At 49.8% G+C, this 15655-nt stretch overlaps 1 protein-coding gene across 1 annotated transcript in view; it reads left to right on the top strand.

Moving 5' to 3' along the window:
* The window catches only part of LOC136962462 (CUB and sushi domain-containing protein 3-like), a 164259-nt gene that overhangs the window by 112419 nt on the left and 36185 nt on the right, over positions 1 to 15655 (top strand). Inside the window, 10 exon segments of the mRNA XM_067256247.1 lie at positions 5659 to 5828; positions 6106 to 6189; positions 6191 to 6263; positions 7044 to 7235; positions 9222 to 9348; positions 10088 to 10290; positions 10379 to 10570; positions 10870 to 11008; positions 14647 to 14834; positions 14996 to 15190. Of these exon segments, the coding sequence (XP_067112348.1) occupies positions 5659 to 5828; positions 6106 to 6189; positions 6191 to 6263; positions 7044 to 7235; positions 9222 to 9348; positions 10088 to 10290; positions 10379 to 10570; positions 10870 to 11008; positions 14647 to 14834; positions 14996 to 15190 (1563 nt within the window).

The following is a 15655-nucleotide window of genomic DNA, read 5'->3' as shown; positions in this document are numbered from 1 at the left end:
GTGGAACTCCCATTGCTTATGAATTGTCTTGGCTCAGTAGGTTAGAATGCTAGCGGTTTGCGTGTTGCTCCCCATGTCCTTGTCCAAACCGTCTCTTCCTGTTTAGAGTAACGTGGCTTCCTGTTGCTCAGCAGCTGCTAGCGTAGCGTAGCTCTGTGTGAGTTAGCGAGTTAGCATCTCTGCTGCCAGACGCACACAGACACGCACACACACCTACACACACACGTGCAGTCGCACATGCTCATCTTGGAATGAAATGTTGTCTCTTGGAATCCCTCCATGATGCAGCCCCCCCCCCATCCCTGTTCCATATAAACACACTAGCAATTAGAATAATGGACATCGCTGCCGCTCCACTGAACACACTCTCCTTCCCTCTCTCTCATCCCTCTATCCTGTTCTCTTTCTCCTTCTCTCTCCTTCTCTCTCCTCACTCTGTCATCTATCTCTTTCTCTCTCTCTATCATTCCCTCTCTCTCTGTCTGTCTGTCTGTCTGTCTGTCTCTCTCTCTCTCTCTCTCTCTCTCTCTCTCTCTCTCTCTCTCTCATGTCTCATTCATCTGTCTCTCTCCATCCCTCTTCTTGTCTCTGTCTCTCCTCCCTATCCATCTCTCTCTCTCCTTCTCTCACTCTCTCCATTCACTTCCAGACCTGGAAGGTCAGCCCTCATTTTTCATATTAATTGGAAAACAATAATTGTGTGCATTAGTCACAGCAGTGTGTGTCATAGTTAAGCAGAACTTTCCATCTAGAGAGCTGCTCTCCTCCTCTCCTCCCTTCTCCTCTCCTCTTCACTCTCCCCTCCCCCGCTGCTCATGGTGAGGGTAAGAGATGAGGTCAAGGGTTAGGGTTGCCCTCTAGTGTTCGCTAGTACCGCCTCGTCTAGACAGGGTGATCCCACACTGGTACTACAAAACCCATGACTCACTTACACTCAGACTCGTGCATACCACACACACACCACACACACACACACATATACACACATACACACACTCTCTCAAACATACCACACACGCTTTCATGCATACTACACTACACACTCTCATACATGCTACGCACATCACCTCTTTCTAAACAGTGCTGAACTTCATTGCAGCTGTAAAGGCAGTGTGTGAGATATGGCAGCGTCATCATCTTTATGGAGTGGGTCCAAACATCTCATAACCTACCCTATGAGATAACCATTACCAATAGATATGAAATGCCACAGCCAGTTAGAGAAGAGAGAGGAGCGAGATAGGGAGAGGGTTAGAGAGAGGGGGGGGATTTGATTTAACGTGAACGGGTGATCTGTGTACTGTATATTTGTTTAAGAGAGATGCAGTTCTCTCCAGGAGTGTGTATGCGAGGAGGGGAGGGGAGGGGAGGGGAGTTCTTCTCGCTGGCTTAAGCAGTTTGTTTGTAATTTGGGGTAAAACTGATAACAAAAGATGTCCTCAGATGGAAATGTTCCCTCTGCCTAATCCAGTTTAACACTGTGAAGCATAGTCCAGGAGTTAAACTGGAGAGGGGGAGACAAGAGGGATAAGGGGGAGAGAAGAGGAGAGAATAAGAGGAAGATGGGAAGTGGAGAAAGGAGAGGAGGATGAGGGGGAGAGGAGTGGAGAGGAGAGGAGAGAGGAGAGGAGAGAGGAGAGGAGGATGAAGGGGAGAGGAGTGGAGAGGAGAGGAGGAGAGGAGAGGAGAGATGAGAGGAGGATGAGGGGGAGAGGAGTGGAGAGGAGAGGAGAGGAGAGGAGAGAGGAGAGGAGAGAGGAGAGGAGGAAAGAGAAGAGGAGGAGAGAGGAAAGATTAGCAGTGTAGGTGTTTGTTTGTGTGATCACACAAAACCACAGTTACTCTCGGGACACGTACACTCACACACACACACACACACACTCACACACACACACACACACACACACACAACCTCCCTCCCTCTCCTTCTCTCACTCGCTACGCTAGGACAGCCACCATGCTATTTCATTGGACATACCGGTCATCATCACAAACAGAAAATGGCATGGTAAAATGCATGGTTACAAACCTGAAACTAGTGTTAGAAGTCACAGAACTATCCCATATTCTTCCAACAGATTTATCTACCCCTGTTTTATCTGTTAATACCCCACAGATGAAACTGGCCCTTCTAAATGTTAGATCACTAAATCACAAAACATTCCTAGTTAATGATCTGGTCAAAGAAAACAACTTAGACTGCATCTGTCTAACAGAAACTGGCTAAACAATGACACGGCAACAGCAACTTTGATAGAAGCGTGTCCACCTGATTACAGCTTTCACCAAGTTTCAAGGACATAAAAAAAAGGTGGAGGACATATACCAGACACAACTTAAAAAGTAGGTTTTCCTACTTTTAAAGTTGTTTTCTCTCTTAAACAGAGATCTTATTGGGATTTTTATTTTTGTTTGAATTGTTTATCACTTGTATTATTGTTTTTATTGAGTTTATGTAAAGCACCTTGAGCTACAATTCTTGTATGAAATGTGCTATATAAATAGTCTTACTTACTTACTTACTTACTCCCTCTACCCTTTCCTCTCTTCCTCCCTCACTCCCTCTATACACCCCCCTCCATCCTCCAACTCTCCCTCCATACCTCCCTCCATCTATCTCTCTGGCTTGAAGTAAGACCAGAGAGCTAGGTGTGTGTCTGGAATTTCAATTGCTCCACAGAATGCAGTTTGATTATGAGTTGGTGGGCCGCTATCCTCGGACACAAACCTCATGCATTGCACATTCAACATGCACACATGCCACACACACACACACACATGCATGTACACACACATGCCACCCACACACACACACACACGGACACACACAAACATCGCCTCCCACTCCACAAACACACACAAGCACACATGCACAGACACGTGCAGGCACATACACTCGCACGTACACACACACGCACAGGTGCACGTGCACACAACCTCACACTTATAGACACACGCACAGAAATGCAGACGCACACACACTCTGTCCCTCTTTGGTTTCTTTGACCCAAGGTCACATCCCATCATAAACCAATTCCAGAAGCGTTTCCCCCGACAACCCATGGCGTGTTAGTCCTCTGAAAGCTTGTATGTGTCTGTTTACACCTGATCCTACCAACGCAGAGGCTGAGTGTGTGTGTGTGTGTGAAGAGGGGGGGGGGGGAGGGGGGTTGGACCTTACCTATTATAACACCCTTGTTTTCTGTATTTCTCTTTTAAACACACACTTTTTATTGTACCACAACAGTACCCTCCAGTTTTCCAGGCAGCCAGGCAGTTGAGGGGCTGGGAGGTGAGAGAGTGAGTTGTGGGGAGGTTGAGGACCGGTGGAGGGTAAGAGGCGGAGGAGGGGGGAGGCAGGTGGAGGGGAGGGAGGGAGGGAGGGGAAGACGCAGGTGGAGGGGAGGGAGGGAGGGGAGGAGGGAGGAGGCAGGTGGAGGCGAGGGAGGAGGCAGGGAGGGGGGGAGGGAGGTGGAGGGGAGGGAGGGAGGGAGGGGAGGGGGGAGGCAGGTGGAGCCGAGGAGGTAGGCAGGTAGAGGGGAGGGGGGGGAGGGGAGTGGAGGGGAGGGGAGGGGGGAGGGAGGGAGGAGGGGAGGGGGAGGGGAGGGGAGGGGGAGGGGAGGGAGGGGGAGGGGAGGGGAGGGGGGAGGGGAGGGGAGGGGAGGGGAGGGGAGGGGAGGGGGAGGGGAGGGGAGGGGAGGGGAGGGGAGGGGAGGGGGGGAGGCAGGTGGAGGCGAGGGGGGAGGCAGGTGGAGGGGAGGGGGGAGGCAGGTGGAGGGGTTGGGTCTGTGGAGCTCCAGATAAGAGCTGCTTCTCCTGTTTGATGCTCTGCTGCCTCCACACCTGACTGGAGCTGTCACACATACACACAACATGCACACACACACACACCACACATACACACACATGCAGACATACACACAAACACACAACATGCACACACACACACCACACACGCACACACATGCAGACATACACACACATGCAGACATACACACACATGCACACACACCACACACGCACACACATGCAGACATACACAAACATGCAGACATACACACAAACACACAACATGCACACACACCACACACACACACATGCAGACACACACGCACAAACATGCAGACACACAAAAAGCGAGGGAGAGCTAGAGAGAGAGAGAGGTGAAGGAATTAGGAAGAGAGAGGAAGAGCTAGAGAGAGAGAGCTAGAGAGAGAGAGCTAGAGAGAGAGAGCTGGAGAGAGCGCTAGAGAGAGAGAGCTAGAGAGAGAGAGCGCTAGAGAGAGAGAGCTAGAGAGAGAGAGCTGGAGAGAGCGCTAGAGAGAGAGAGCTAGAGAGAGACTTTGCCTTTTAAAGATACCTTTATTGCAAGCAGTTTCACCACACCAAACATTTCTTATTAAGACAAAACCATTTCACTTGCAAATTTCACACAATGTTATTTTCTCATCAACCCAAACCCAATAAACAAAACATAAATAATAAAATAAAACCCCTCCTATTCACAACTTCAGCTCTAAAACCCTCCCCATCCACTGTGCACAAGGCACCCCTCACCCCCCCACACATCCACAAACTCCTCCATTTCCCCACCAACTGATAATACGAGAACTGTGTCCTGTATTCACAATCACTGAGAGAGAGAGAGAGAGAGAGCAAGAGTTAGAGAGAGAGAGAGAGAGCTAGAGAGAGAGATAGCAAGAGTTAGAGAGAGAGAGAGAGAGAGGGACAGAGAGAGAGAGAGAGAGAGAGAGAGAGAGAGAGAGAGATGAGGAGAGAGAGAGAGAGAGAGAGAGAGAGAGAGACGGAGCTAGAGAGAGCTAGAGAGAGAGAGAGAGCTAGAGAGAGAGAGAGAGAGAGAGCTAAAGAGAGAGAGAGAGCTAGAGAGAGTGAGTGAGAGAGAGAGAGAGAGAGAGAGAGAGAGAGAGAAAGAGAGAGAGAGCTAGAGAGAGAGAGAGTGAGAGACAGAGACAGAGAGGTTGAGACAGAGACAGAGAGGTTGAGACAGAAAGAGAGGGAGAGACAGAGAGGTAGAAGTAGCAGGGTAATTTTCTAAATGGAGTGTGTTACCGTGGTGATTTATCCCGAATATGACACAGCTAATATCATCATAACATCTCTCAGAAGCCATCCTATAAATCACCATGGATACGCCTGCACCCGCCATACCAAAGTGCATGATGGGTATTAACGCGTGCCTTTGGATGGTCTGTTGTACCATTAAGGGTACGTTTGATTGTTATTGCTCAATGTCAGTGCGGGGCCGCCTTCCAGGGTGGGGCTAAGGAGCGATGGAAAGGAGTCACGTCTAGTTTAGTCTCAGTCCCACAATGCACCAGTGAGGACGCAGGCGGTGGTTGGAGTGGGAGGAGGCGTTAGTCCCCTTATAAGACATGATGGATACGACAAAATAACTGGTATTAAAACGTCATGTAATGGTGAAATAATACCAACACTGTGACAGGTTTCTCCTCCCCCCTTTCCTCTCCTTCCCCTCCTCCTCATCCCCCCCTCCTCCTCCCTCGCTCAGCTGCCCGGGGGCTCTTGTGGTATCAATGTTGTTTTTTCTCTCCTTCGCCCCTCACTCTTTCTTTCCTGTGATCTTCAATCTCCCTCCTCTCCTCCCCCTCCCCCCCCCATCCCCTTTCTTCCCTCCAGCTGAGTGTGGCTCCACGGTGGTGAACAGTGAAGGCGTCTTGTTGTCGCCCAACTATCCAATGAACTACGAGAACAGCCATGAGTGCATCTACAGCATCCAGGTGCATGCTGGGAAGGGCATCAACATCTCCGCCAGAACCTTCCACCTGGCCCAGGGAGATATCCTCAAGGTACACGCTCGGACACACATATGCTGTCCACACGCACATGGACACACGCGCGCGCGTACGCGCACGGACACATACACACACACACCACCTTACACTTTCTAGCCTTAGCTGTCTGAGCTTGACGCCAATGTCAGCTTCTGATTCTCTCCTCCCCTCTCCCTCTCTGTCTCTCTCCTCTTCCTTTATCCTGCTCCCTATCTCTCCTCCTCCGACTCTCCTCGTTCCTCTCTACTCTCTGTCCTCCTCTCTTCTCCTCTTCCCCCCCCCCCCCCTCCAGATCTACGATGGCAGGGACAGCTCCGCTCCAGTGCTGGGGGCGTTCACGGGCTCCTCCATGCTCAGCACCACCCTCATCAGCACCCTCCAACCACCTCTGGCTGCAGTTCTACTCTGACGACGAGGCCACCGGGGAGGGCTTCAAACTGGTGTACTCCAGTGAGTATACGCTTACAAACAGTACACAAACAAATAGTACACTTCAGTAGGTGCACACCTATAACCAGCATGCTCGGATATGTACACACTGACCACTAGTACACTTCTGTAGGTGCACATTTAAAACCAACATACTCCAAAAAGGACACACCAGTACACTTCAGTAAGTATACACTTATAGTTAGTATTCTCAGGTAGTCCAAACTTTGTACTTGTATGCTGCAGTATACTCCATGTTGTACAAACTTCTAATTAGTATGCTCCAGGCAATACACACTTCTAACAAGTCACCTCCAGTTAGTGGACTTTGATCAAGTATGCTCAAGGTAGTACACACTTAGACTATTGGAAGTGCCGTCAGCGTAGTAGCCGTCTATTAGTCAGTTTAGTACGTGAACGAGTGTACTTCTGTAAAGGTACAATTGGTACGAATTTTTTCAGGAAAAGAAGAAAAGTTTAGTCTCCTATAAACATGTTGTGTAAGCTAATGAGGCCAACTGAGAGTTGTTTAGCAACACAGACAGCTCAATGCCAGTGGAATGTCAATTTATAATTTTGGAGAGGCCCACTATTATCCATCCAATTATGTTCCAGCAATCCTGGGAAACAGAGTGGGGAATAAGAGGATGAGTGGATGACACGCTCTTGCCCATTTTTCCATCATTAAACTGACCAAATCTATTAGTCCAGAAAATCCATACAAAATGTCAGCATCCAAAACTGAATACACTTCACTTCCCTGTCTCTCAAAGTCTGTTCTATCCCCTCCCCCCCCTCCAGGTTTTGAGCTGTCCCACTGTGAGGACCCTGGTGTTCCTCAGTTTGGCTTCAAGGTCAGCGACCAGGGTCACTTCTCCGGCAGCAGCATCACGTACCGCTGTAACCCTGGTTACACGCTGCACGGCTCCTCCACCCTCAAGTGCATGACCGGGGAGAGGAGGGCCTGGGACACACCCCTGCCCTCCTGCATAGGTGAGACACACTCACTCACACACTCACACTCACACACACACACACTCACACTCACACTCACACTCACTCACTCACACACTCACTCACTCACACACTCACACACACTCACACACACACTCACACACTCACACACTCACTCACACACTCACTCACACACTCACTCACTCACACACTCACTCACACACTCACACACTGAACTCCCTGACCTCCTGCACAGATGAGACACTGGTCTAACACAGCTAGGGGTACTACATTTAAACTGTCTCCAATTCCAACTGCTTGTTTGACCTTTCACTGGTGGAGGTTTGAGACCTGCAGATTCTCTCCCTCTCAGACCTCTCTCTCTCTCTCTCCCTCTCTTTCTATCTCTCTCTCCCTCTCTCTTTCTATCTCTCTTTATCCCTCTCTCTCTCCATCCTTCTCTCTCTCTATTCCTCTCTCTTTCTATATCCCACTGTCTTTCTATCCCTCTCTCTCCCACTATCTCTCTATATCTCTCTCTTTCTATCACACTCTCTCTGTCTGTCTCTATATCCCTCCACATCCCTCTATCTCAATCTCATAATGTTCTCTCCTTCTTTATTACCGATGAAATATTCATCTTTCTGCTGGTCTGAGGAAAGGGGGAAGGGGGAGGAGAGAGGAGGGAGAAGGGAGAAGGGGGAGGAAGGAGAGGGGAGGTCAGGGGCATGGAGGGAGGGAGGGAGGCAGGGAGGTCGGGACTAAGGGAGGAGGGAAGGAAGGAGGCATAGAGGAGTGATCTCATGCATGGGAGTAATATCCAGTGACAGATGCCTTGGAGAGAAATGCCACATCAGCACTTCGTTCTCTTTTCAAAACCTCCCTCTCTCTCTTTTCTCTCTCCTTCATTCTCTCCTTCATTCTCTCTCTCTCTCTCTCTCCTTCATTCATTCTCTCTCTCTCTCTGTCTCTCTCTCTCTCTCTGTCTCTCTCTCTCTCTCTCTCTCCTTCATTCTCTCTCTCTCCTAAATTCATTCATTCTCTCTCTCTCTCTCTCTCTGTCTCTCTGTCTCCCTCTCTCTCCTTCCCTCTCTTCCTTGCCTTCTAAAAGGTGGTGAAGGATGTTATGAAAAGAGATAATCTGCTACTTTCTCCACCCGTGATTAAAAACAGCCTCACTACTCTATAATCAGTACTACTACTAGAAATACTTTACATTAAGGTTACATTAACAACCAACTACATAGCAACACTTTGGATTAACTTACGCTTACATTAAGGTTATATTAACTACCATGTAACTGCATAGCATCACTTTGCATGAAGGTAACATTAACTACAAAGGGTTTAGAGAAACTGTGTTGCGCTCCCTCTCTCCCTCTCTCTCTCTCTCTCTCTCTCTGTCTCTCTGCATCTCCCTCTTCATCTCTCTCTTCAACTCTCTCGATCTCTGTTTCTCTCTCTTCATCTCTCTCTTCAACTCTCTCTCTCCCTCTCTCTATCTCTCTCTCTCTCTCCCCATCTCTCTTTCTCCATCTCTCTCCCTCTCTCTTCATCTCTCTCTCCATCTCTCCATCTCTCTCTCTCTCTCTCTCTCCCTCTCTCTCTGTCTCTGGAGTGTTCTCTGGTATTCAGGCTTCATTGAACTGTGCCTCCATTGTTTGTCATGTGATGGATTATGCAAATGATGCGCTGGAAGGAAATGCAGATGCAGTGTCCATTAATAACATTTTAACACACACACACGCACAGACTCACACACATACGCACACAACTATACATACACACCCCAACACAAACACACAGATGCGCACACCTATACAAACACACACAGACGTGCGTGCACACACACACAGAATCCCTCTCAGCAATCCAGGGGTGTTTGAGGGATTTGTTTTAATCAGATGTTTCTGGAGAAAATATGAAGGATTGTCTATTGGTCTCGAACCCCTTTTCCATCTCCCTCCTCTCTCTCCCCCCCCCCTCCCTTCCATCTCCCCTCCCTCCCCCTTCTCCCCCCTGTAGCTGAGTGTGGGGGGAGGTTTAAGGGGGAGTCGTCCGGCAGGATACTATCTCCTGGATACCCCTTCCCCTACGACAACAACCTGCGCTGCACCTGGGTCATCGAGGTGGACTCTGGCAACATCGTCAGGTGATCTTCATCATCACTATCACTATCATCATCATCATCATCATCATCATCAACAACCTGCGCTGCACCTGGGTCATCGAGGTGGACTCTGGCAACATCGTCAGGTGATCTTCATCATCACTATCACTATCATCATCATCATCATCATCATCATCAACAACCTGCGCTGCACCTGGGTCATCGAGGTGGACTCTGGCAACATCGTCAGGTGATCTTCATCATCACTATCACCATCATCATCAACAACCTGCGCTGCACCTGGGTCATCGAGGTGGACTCTGGCAACATCGTCAGGTGATCTTCATCATCACTATCACTATCATCATCAACATCATCAGCATCACATTTTTGCACTACGGTCGTTTATGCCGTTTGATACATTTGCAATAAATGCAGAACACCGGTAGCTCAACCACAAACTAAATATTATTAATATTAAATGTTAAATATTTTCGACAAGGTAATAAGATTTGTATATTTTTCTAATAAACAGAGGGCTAGCTATTTTAAATAAGGTTTGGGTATTAGTATAACTGATGAAGGTAAATGTAGCTGTTGGCCATCTTACTGTAAGTAATGACACAGTGTGTAGTATTATCAGTACTGCTAGTGTAGCTATGAGAACATGTCCTTATTTGTGGTGACATAAAGAGGATCCCTTACATCTGGCTTACACATCAGGGAGCATCGGTGGACTCCGATAGTGACACTTAACATCCCCCCCCCCCCCCCCCCCCAGTCTCCAGTTCCTGGCGTTCGACACAGAGGCGTCCCATGACATCCTGAAGGTGTGGGACGGGCCCGTGGAGAACGACATGTCGCTGGGGGAGCTGAGCGGCTCGCTGCTGCCTGACGGGGTGCACTCCACCCTCAACACCGTCACCGTGCAGTTTGAGACCGACTTCTACATCAGCAAGTCCGGCTTCGCCATCGAGTTCTCTAGTGAGTGACCATCTGGACACACGCACACACACACACACATCTCCCCCCCTCACACACACCTCTCCCCCCGCCCCCTCTCTCCCGGTAGGTTCCGTCGCCACGGCGTGCAGAGATCCTGGCGTTCCGATGAACGGGAGTCGTAATGGTGACGGCCGTGAGCCTGGTGACACGGTGACCTTCCTGTGCGACCCCGGTTACGAGCTACAGGGAGAGATGAAGATCACCTGTATTCAGGTCGACAACCGTTACTACTGGCAACCGTCTCCACCCATCTGCATAGGTGAGTGAGACAAACCTGGCAACCCTCCCCATCTGTCGGCACATTGCTGGCCCCAGGGTAGTTATCCAACCTGGCAACCCTACATTGGTTCTCCAACCTGGCAACCCTAGATTTGTTATCAAACCTGGCAACCCTAGGTTAGTTATACAACCAGGTTAGTTATATGCCCTGACAACTCTAGGGGAATTAGATATACCTGACTCTAGTTTTCTATCTGTTTTGACAATCCAGTAATCAATGCATATCTTCTCTCCCCCTCTTCCTCTCTGTATTTCTTTCCCTCCACCCCTCTCTTCCAGCTCCATGTGGGGGAAACTTGACAGGATCCAACGGTTTCATCCTGTCGCCCAACTTCCCCCATCCCTACCCCCACAGCAAGGACTGTGATTGGCTCATAGCCGTTAACTCTGACTATGTCCTATCGCTGGCCTTCATCAGGTAACCAGACTTTCTGATTGGACAGCAAGTAGACAGATGTGAAGTGTATCAGGAGATACACAGACAAGAATTGTAACTGTGTCAGAGGTTTTGGGGGAGAGGTCCCCAAGCTGGTGATGTTGCTGTGTGATGATGTTGTGTGCGGGTTTCTGTGTGCGTGCCTGTGTGTGTTTGTGTAGTCGACAAGCAAAGTTGCAGTTAACTGTAATTAAAGGATGCTAAAATCACTGCAAAATCAAGAAGCTGCTCATGAGATCTCATTACTTCTACAGTAGTCGCAATCTCCTCTCCCTCCCTCCCTTTCTCTCTCTCTCTCTTTCCCCTCTCCCTCTCTCTTTCCCTCTCTCCCTCTGTCTCTCCCCCTCTCCGTCTCCTCTCCATCCCTCTCCCTCTCTCCTCCCTCCCTCCCTCCCTCCCTCTCTCTCTCTCTCTCTCTCTCTCTCTCTCACTTTCCTTCCCTTTCTACCTCTCTCTCCCTTTATCTCTCTCTCTCTCTCCCTCCTCCCTCCAGCAGTCTCTGGTCTTGGTGTCTAGACCTTCGTGTGTGAGTTATGAGTGTCATTACTGAACGCAGACAGCTAGTGATGTGTGCTTCACTCCCAGGTAATCCTGCTAATTGCATCTATTTATCATTTAACCCCTGGCTGGGGTGAAGACGTGGGGTGGTGAGGCTGAGGGGGGTGAGGGCACTGGGTGAGGGCCGGGGGGTTGGAAGGGGTGGGGGGAAAGGCGGGTGAGGGCGGGGGGTTGACGAGGGTGAGGATGAGGGGTGAGGAGGGTCGGGAGGGGTGAGGGCGTGGGGTGAGGAGGGTGAGGGTGGAGGGGTGAGGGCGTGGGGTGAGGAGGGTGAGGGTGGAGGGGTGAGGGCGCGGGGGTACGGGGAGTCAAGATGGGACACCGTGTGGAGTCTCTTTGGCTGACAGACGCTGCGGACCTCCGGGTCACAGCAGCAAGACTTCCTCCCCATCCCCCCCTCCTCTCCTCTCTTCTCCTCTCCCTCCTCTTCCCCCCTCTCCTCCTCCTCCCTTTCTTCCCGTCCCTGGCAGAGCTACTTAGTTTGATCATTGCAGATTGAGGTCATAGGTTCATACTCTCTCTGTTTCTGTTTCACTTTCTCCCTCTCTATCTCTCTTTCTTTGTCTCCCTATCCCCCCCCCCCTTTCTCTCTCTTTCTCTCTCCCTTTTTCTCTCTGTGACACTGCTAAACAGCCTCTCTCCTGAAGGCTGAATGCATATACAAGTATCTTCCAGCCAGACAAACAGACCTCACCATCCTCTCCCATAGTGTCATCAAACCACTTATCTCAGGGAGCTGCAAGCTAGCTAGCGTAGCGTAGCATCTCCCCTGCTAAGTGACAGTGCCTGGGACTGGCGGCTGTGTTCATTAGTGCCATTAGCAGCCCGAGGAGGAGGGGCTGTTCAGCTCACAGACGGCTAGCCTGTTAGCATGCTGATGACTCAGCGCTAGGCCGGTTAGCATGCTAGCGGTCTGCACGCTCACATGCAGTCAGAGAGGATGTGTGTGAGTGTTCCTCAGAATGTGTAAAGAACCCTGGAAGGGGAACAGGGTTCTCTGTCTAACAGGTTCTAATGAAACCATTCATGTTGCGTTCCGACTCACAGGCCCCTATTACAGGCCTCATTTACCCCCCCCCCCCCCACCACCACCACCACCACCACCCCACACACACACACTTACACACACACACACACACATACTTCCCATACACTTCGACACACTTCCACACGTACACACTCACACACTTACGCACACACCCACATCCACCTCGACACACTTCCACACTCACACACCTACACATTCACACACACACACACTTGCATACGTACACACACTCACACACACATTCACCTACTCACACACACAGACACTCACAGAAAGTGACCAGCGTTTCTGCTTTTTTCCTTTTGCTTGTTTGTCCTGGATGATCTTATCTGTGCCCGTTCAATTAAGAGCTCGTTAATTAAGGCTCGATTGACAGCTCCTCATTAATTAAGGCTTGATTGACAGCTTCTTATTAATTAAGGCTTGATTGACAGCTTCTAGCAGCTAGACTGGCTAACACAGAGTGCTAGCCACTTTGGGTATGAATATTTAATTACCTTGATCTCTCTTTTTTAATTCTCTCCAACTCCCTCTCCCTCTCTAACTTTAAAACAAAAAAGTATCTGTTTATTTTGCCTTAGAGTGCAATGTGATTAAGTAGGTTTTCTATCGTCCAGGGTGGGTAAAAAATACTGTTAATAACCCTCTCTCTCTCTCCATCCCTATACTTCCTTTTTATGTCTTAAGAGGTGAACATGATTTTGCATATTCTTTCCCATCACGGAATAAAATATCATCTTAATAGACCTCATGCTAACAAGTTCATAGGGAGGTCTTACACACACGCACACACACGCACACACACACACACACGCACGCACACACACACACACACAAGGTCTTACAAGAGAGGAGCTGCTGAAGACGAGAAGGTGGTAATCTCCTAACACACACACACACTCTTAAACTCTATTGTGGGGGAGGTCTCATGTCAATCTAATAACCCAAACACGCATATATACACACACACATACATACACAAATACACACATCTACACATACTTACACACATGGTTGTGGGGGAGGTCCCGTGTCGATGGGAAGGCTGTCTGCTTTCTGAGAAGCCTGATGCCTTTACTCCTCCAGGGTATTTATAGATACAGTGTTAGCCGAAGCTTTACTTAGCGTCTACCCCCTGTTGTGCTGATAAGAGGATGAATAGAGGGCTAGCGTAGCATAGCACAGCCTAGATTAGCATATATTAGTCTAGTCTAGCCTAGTTGTAGTCCAGGAGCTGCCAGTGAGATCGAGAAAGGTATTCACAGAGGCTGATCTGGCTAAGTTAGTGTAGCTGTAGTCAGTTAGCGGGCTCCTGAACCTAGTGTAACTTAGCATAGCATAGTGTATCTGTGGACGCTAGCTGCGACCCAGACAGAAGCAGGGTTCGTGAATGATCTGAAGAGGCTGGTTGTTAGCGTGGCAGAATCTGGCAACCGCCAACCACCTGTCAATATCTGCACTTTGCTTTTGTGAAGTGTTGTTGCTAACCTCCAACCCTGCCGCCCCCTCACACAAACAAGTGCACGCTAACTGAGAGAGAGAGCCGGGAGAACGAGAGGGGACTAAGTGTGTGAGGGAGACTGTGAAGGAAAAAAAGAGAGAGCTATGGAGAAAATAATCGCCACCTTCACCTTTCTCTCTTGCTGGCTGGCCTGCAGCGCTGCGTGGGCAGTCAAATCAAGTGACCCCCGACTAACAGTGCCTCCAGAGTTTTCCCTGAAGCACAGCTATTAATATACTCTCCTCTTAGACAGCCTCTATGATTGGGTGTGATGGATCTGTGTATCCTGCCGTCCCTGACGTCTGTTTGTTTATTACATTTCTCTCCCTCCACCCCTCGTTTTCACGACCTCCATCCTTCTCTCCCTACTTTTCCCACTCTCCTTCCTTGACACCATCTCTCTCTGCCTCCTACTGTCCCTCCCTCCCTCAATCACTCCATCCCTCCCTCTCTCCATGATTCTCTACTTTCCTCCATCCCTCCATCCATCCTCCCCTCTCTCCCTCACTCTAGTTTTAGCATTGAGCCGAACTATGACTTCCTGTACATCTACGACGGTCCAGACAGCAACAGCCCTCTGATTGGTAGTTTCCAGGACAGCAAGCTGCCTGAGCGAATCGAGAGCAGCTCCAACAGCATGCATCTGGCGTTCCGCAGCGACGGCTCCGTCAGCTACACCGGCTTCCACCTGGAGTACAAAGGTACACACACACACAGACACACACACACCTGGAACACACACCTGGAACGCACACGCCTCAGAGTGCAATGGTACTCTGATGAACTCGCAACTGAAGTTTCTCCCTCCCTCCCCCCCCCTCCCCCCCCCCCCCCCCCCCTCCTCCCTTCTCCCTCTCTCCAGCCAAGTTGAGGGAGTCGTGTTTCGACCCGGGCAGCGTGATGAACGGGACTCGCCTGGGCAGCGACTTCAAGCTGGGTTCCACCGTCACGTTCTACTGCGAGGCCGGCTACGTTCTCCAGGGCTACTCCACGCTCACCTGCATCATGGGGGACGACGGGAGACCCGGTTGGAACCGAGCGCTGCCCAGCTGCCAGGGTAGGAGCACACGCACGCGTGCGCTCTAGTACGCACACACTCTCCAGAGCACGCGCACGCACACATACACGCCGCGGTACACACACACTCTCACATACTCTGTTGCACACACGCTCTCTGCTACACAGACGTGCTCTATGACACACGCACACTATTACACGCACACAAACACTTTCACCTTCTCATTATTCTCATGATGGCGTTAGTTCAGTGCCACAGTTCTCTTGTGTTCTCTTCTCTTGCCTCGGTACTCTCTCTCTATTTCTTTGGAGAATACAAATCGAGCATTATTATAAAATATATATCATGATCATTATTGACATCACCCAATATAAAAACAGCATATCCTATCGCCCAGCCCTACTGGGTCCATACTTAAAGTGCAAAGCAGTGAGAAGTATTATATTTCTTCAAAGCAGCAGGATAGCCTCTCTGTTCTCCTGGTAAACCGCAGATAGTCCGGTG

The sequence above is a fragment of the Osmerus mordax genome, chromosome 18, assembly GCF_038355195.1.
Source record: "Osmerus mordax isolate fOsmMor3 chromosome 18, fOsmMor3.pri, whole genome shotgun sequence".
Lineage (NCBI taxonomy): Eukaryota > Metazoa > Chordata > Actinopteri > Osmeriformes > Osmeridae > Osmerus > Osmerus mordax.
Note: the sequence above shows the minus strand (reverse complement) of the source record. Positions and strands in the feature narration are given on the sequence as shown.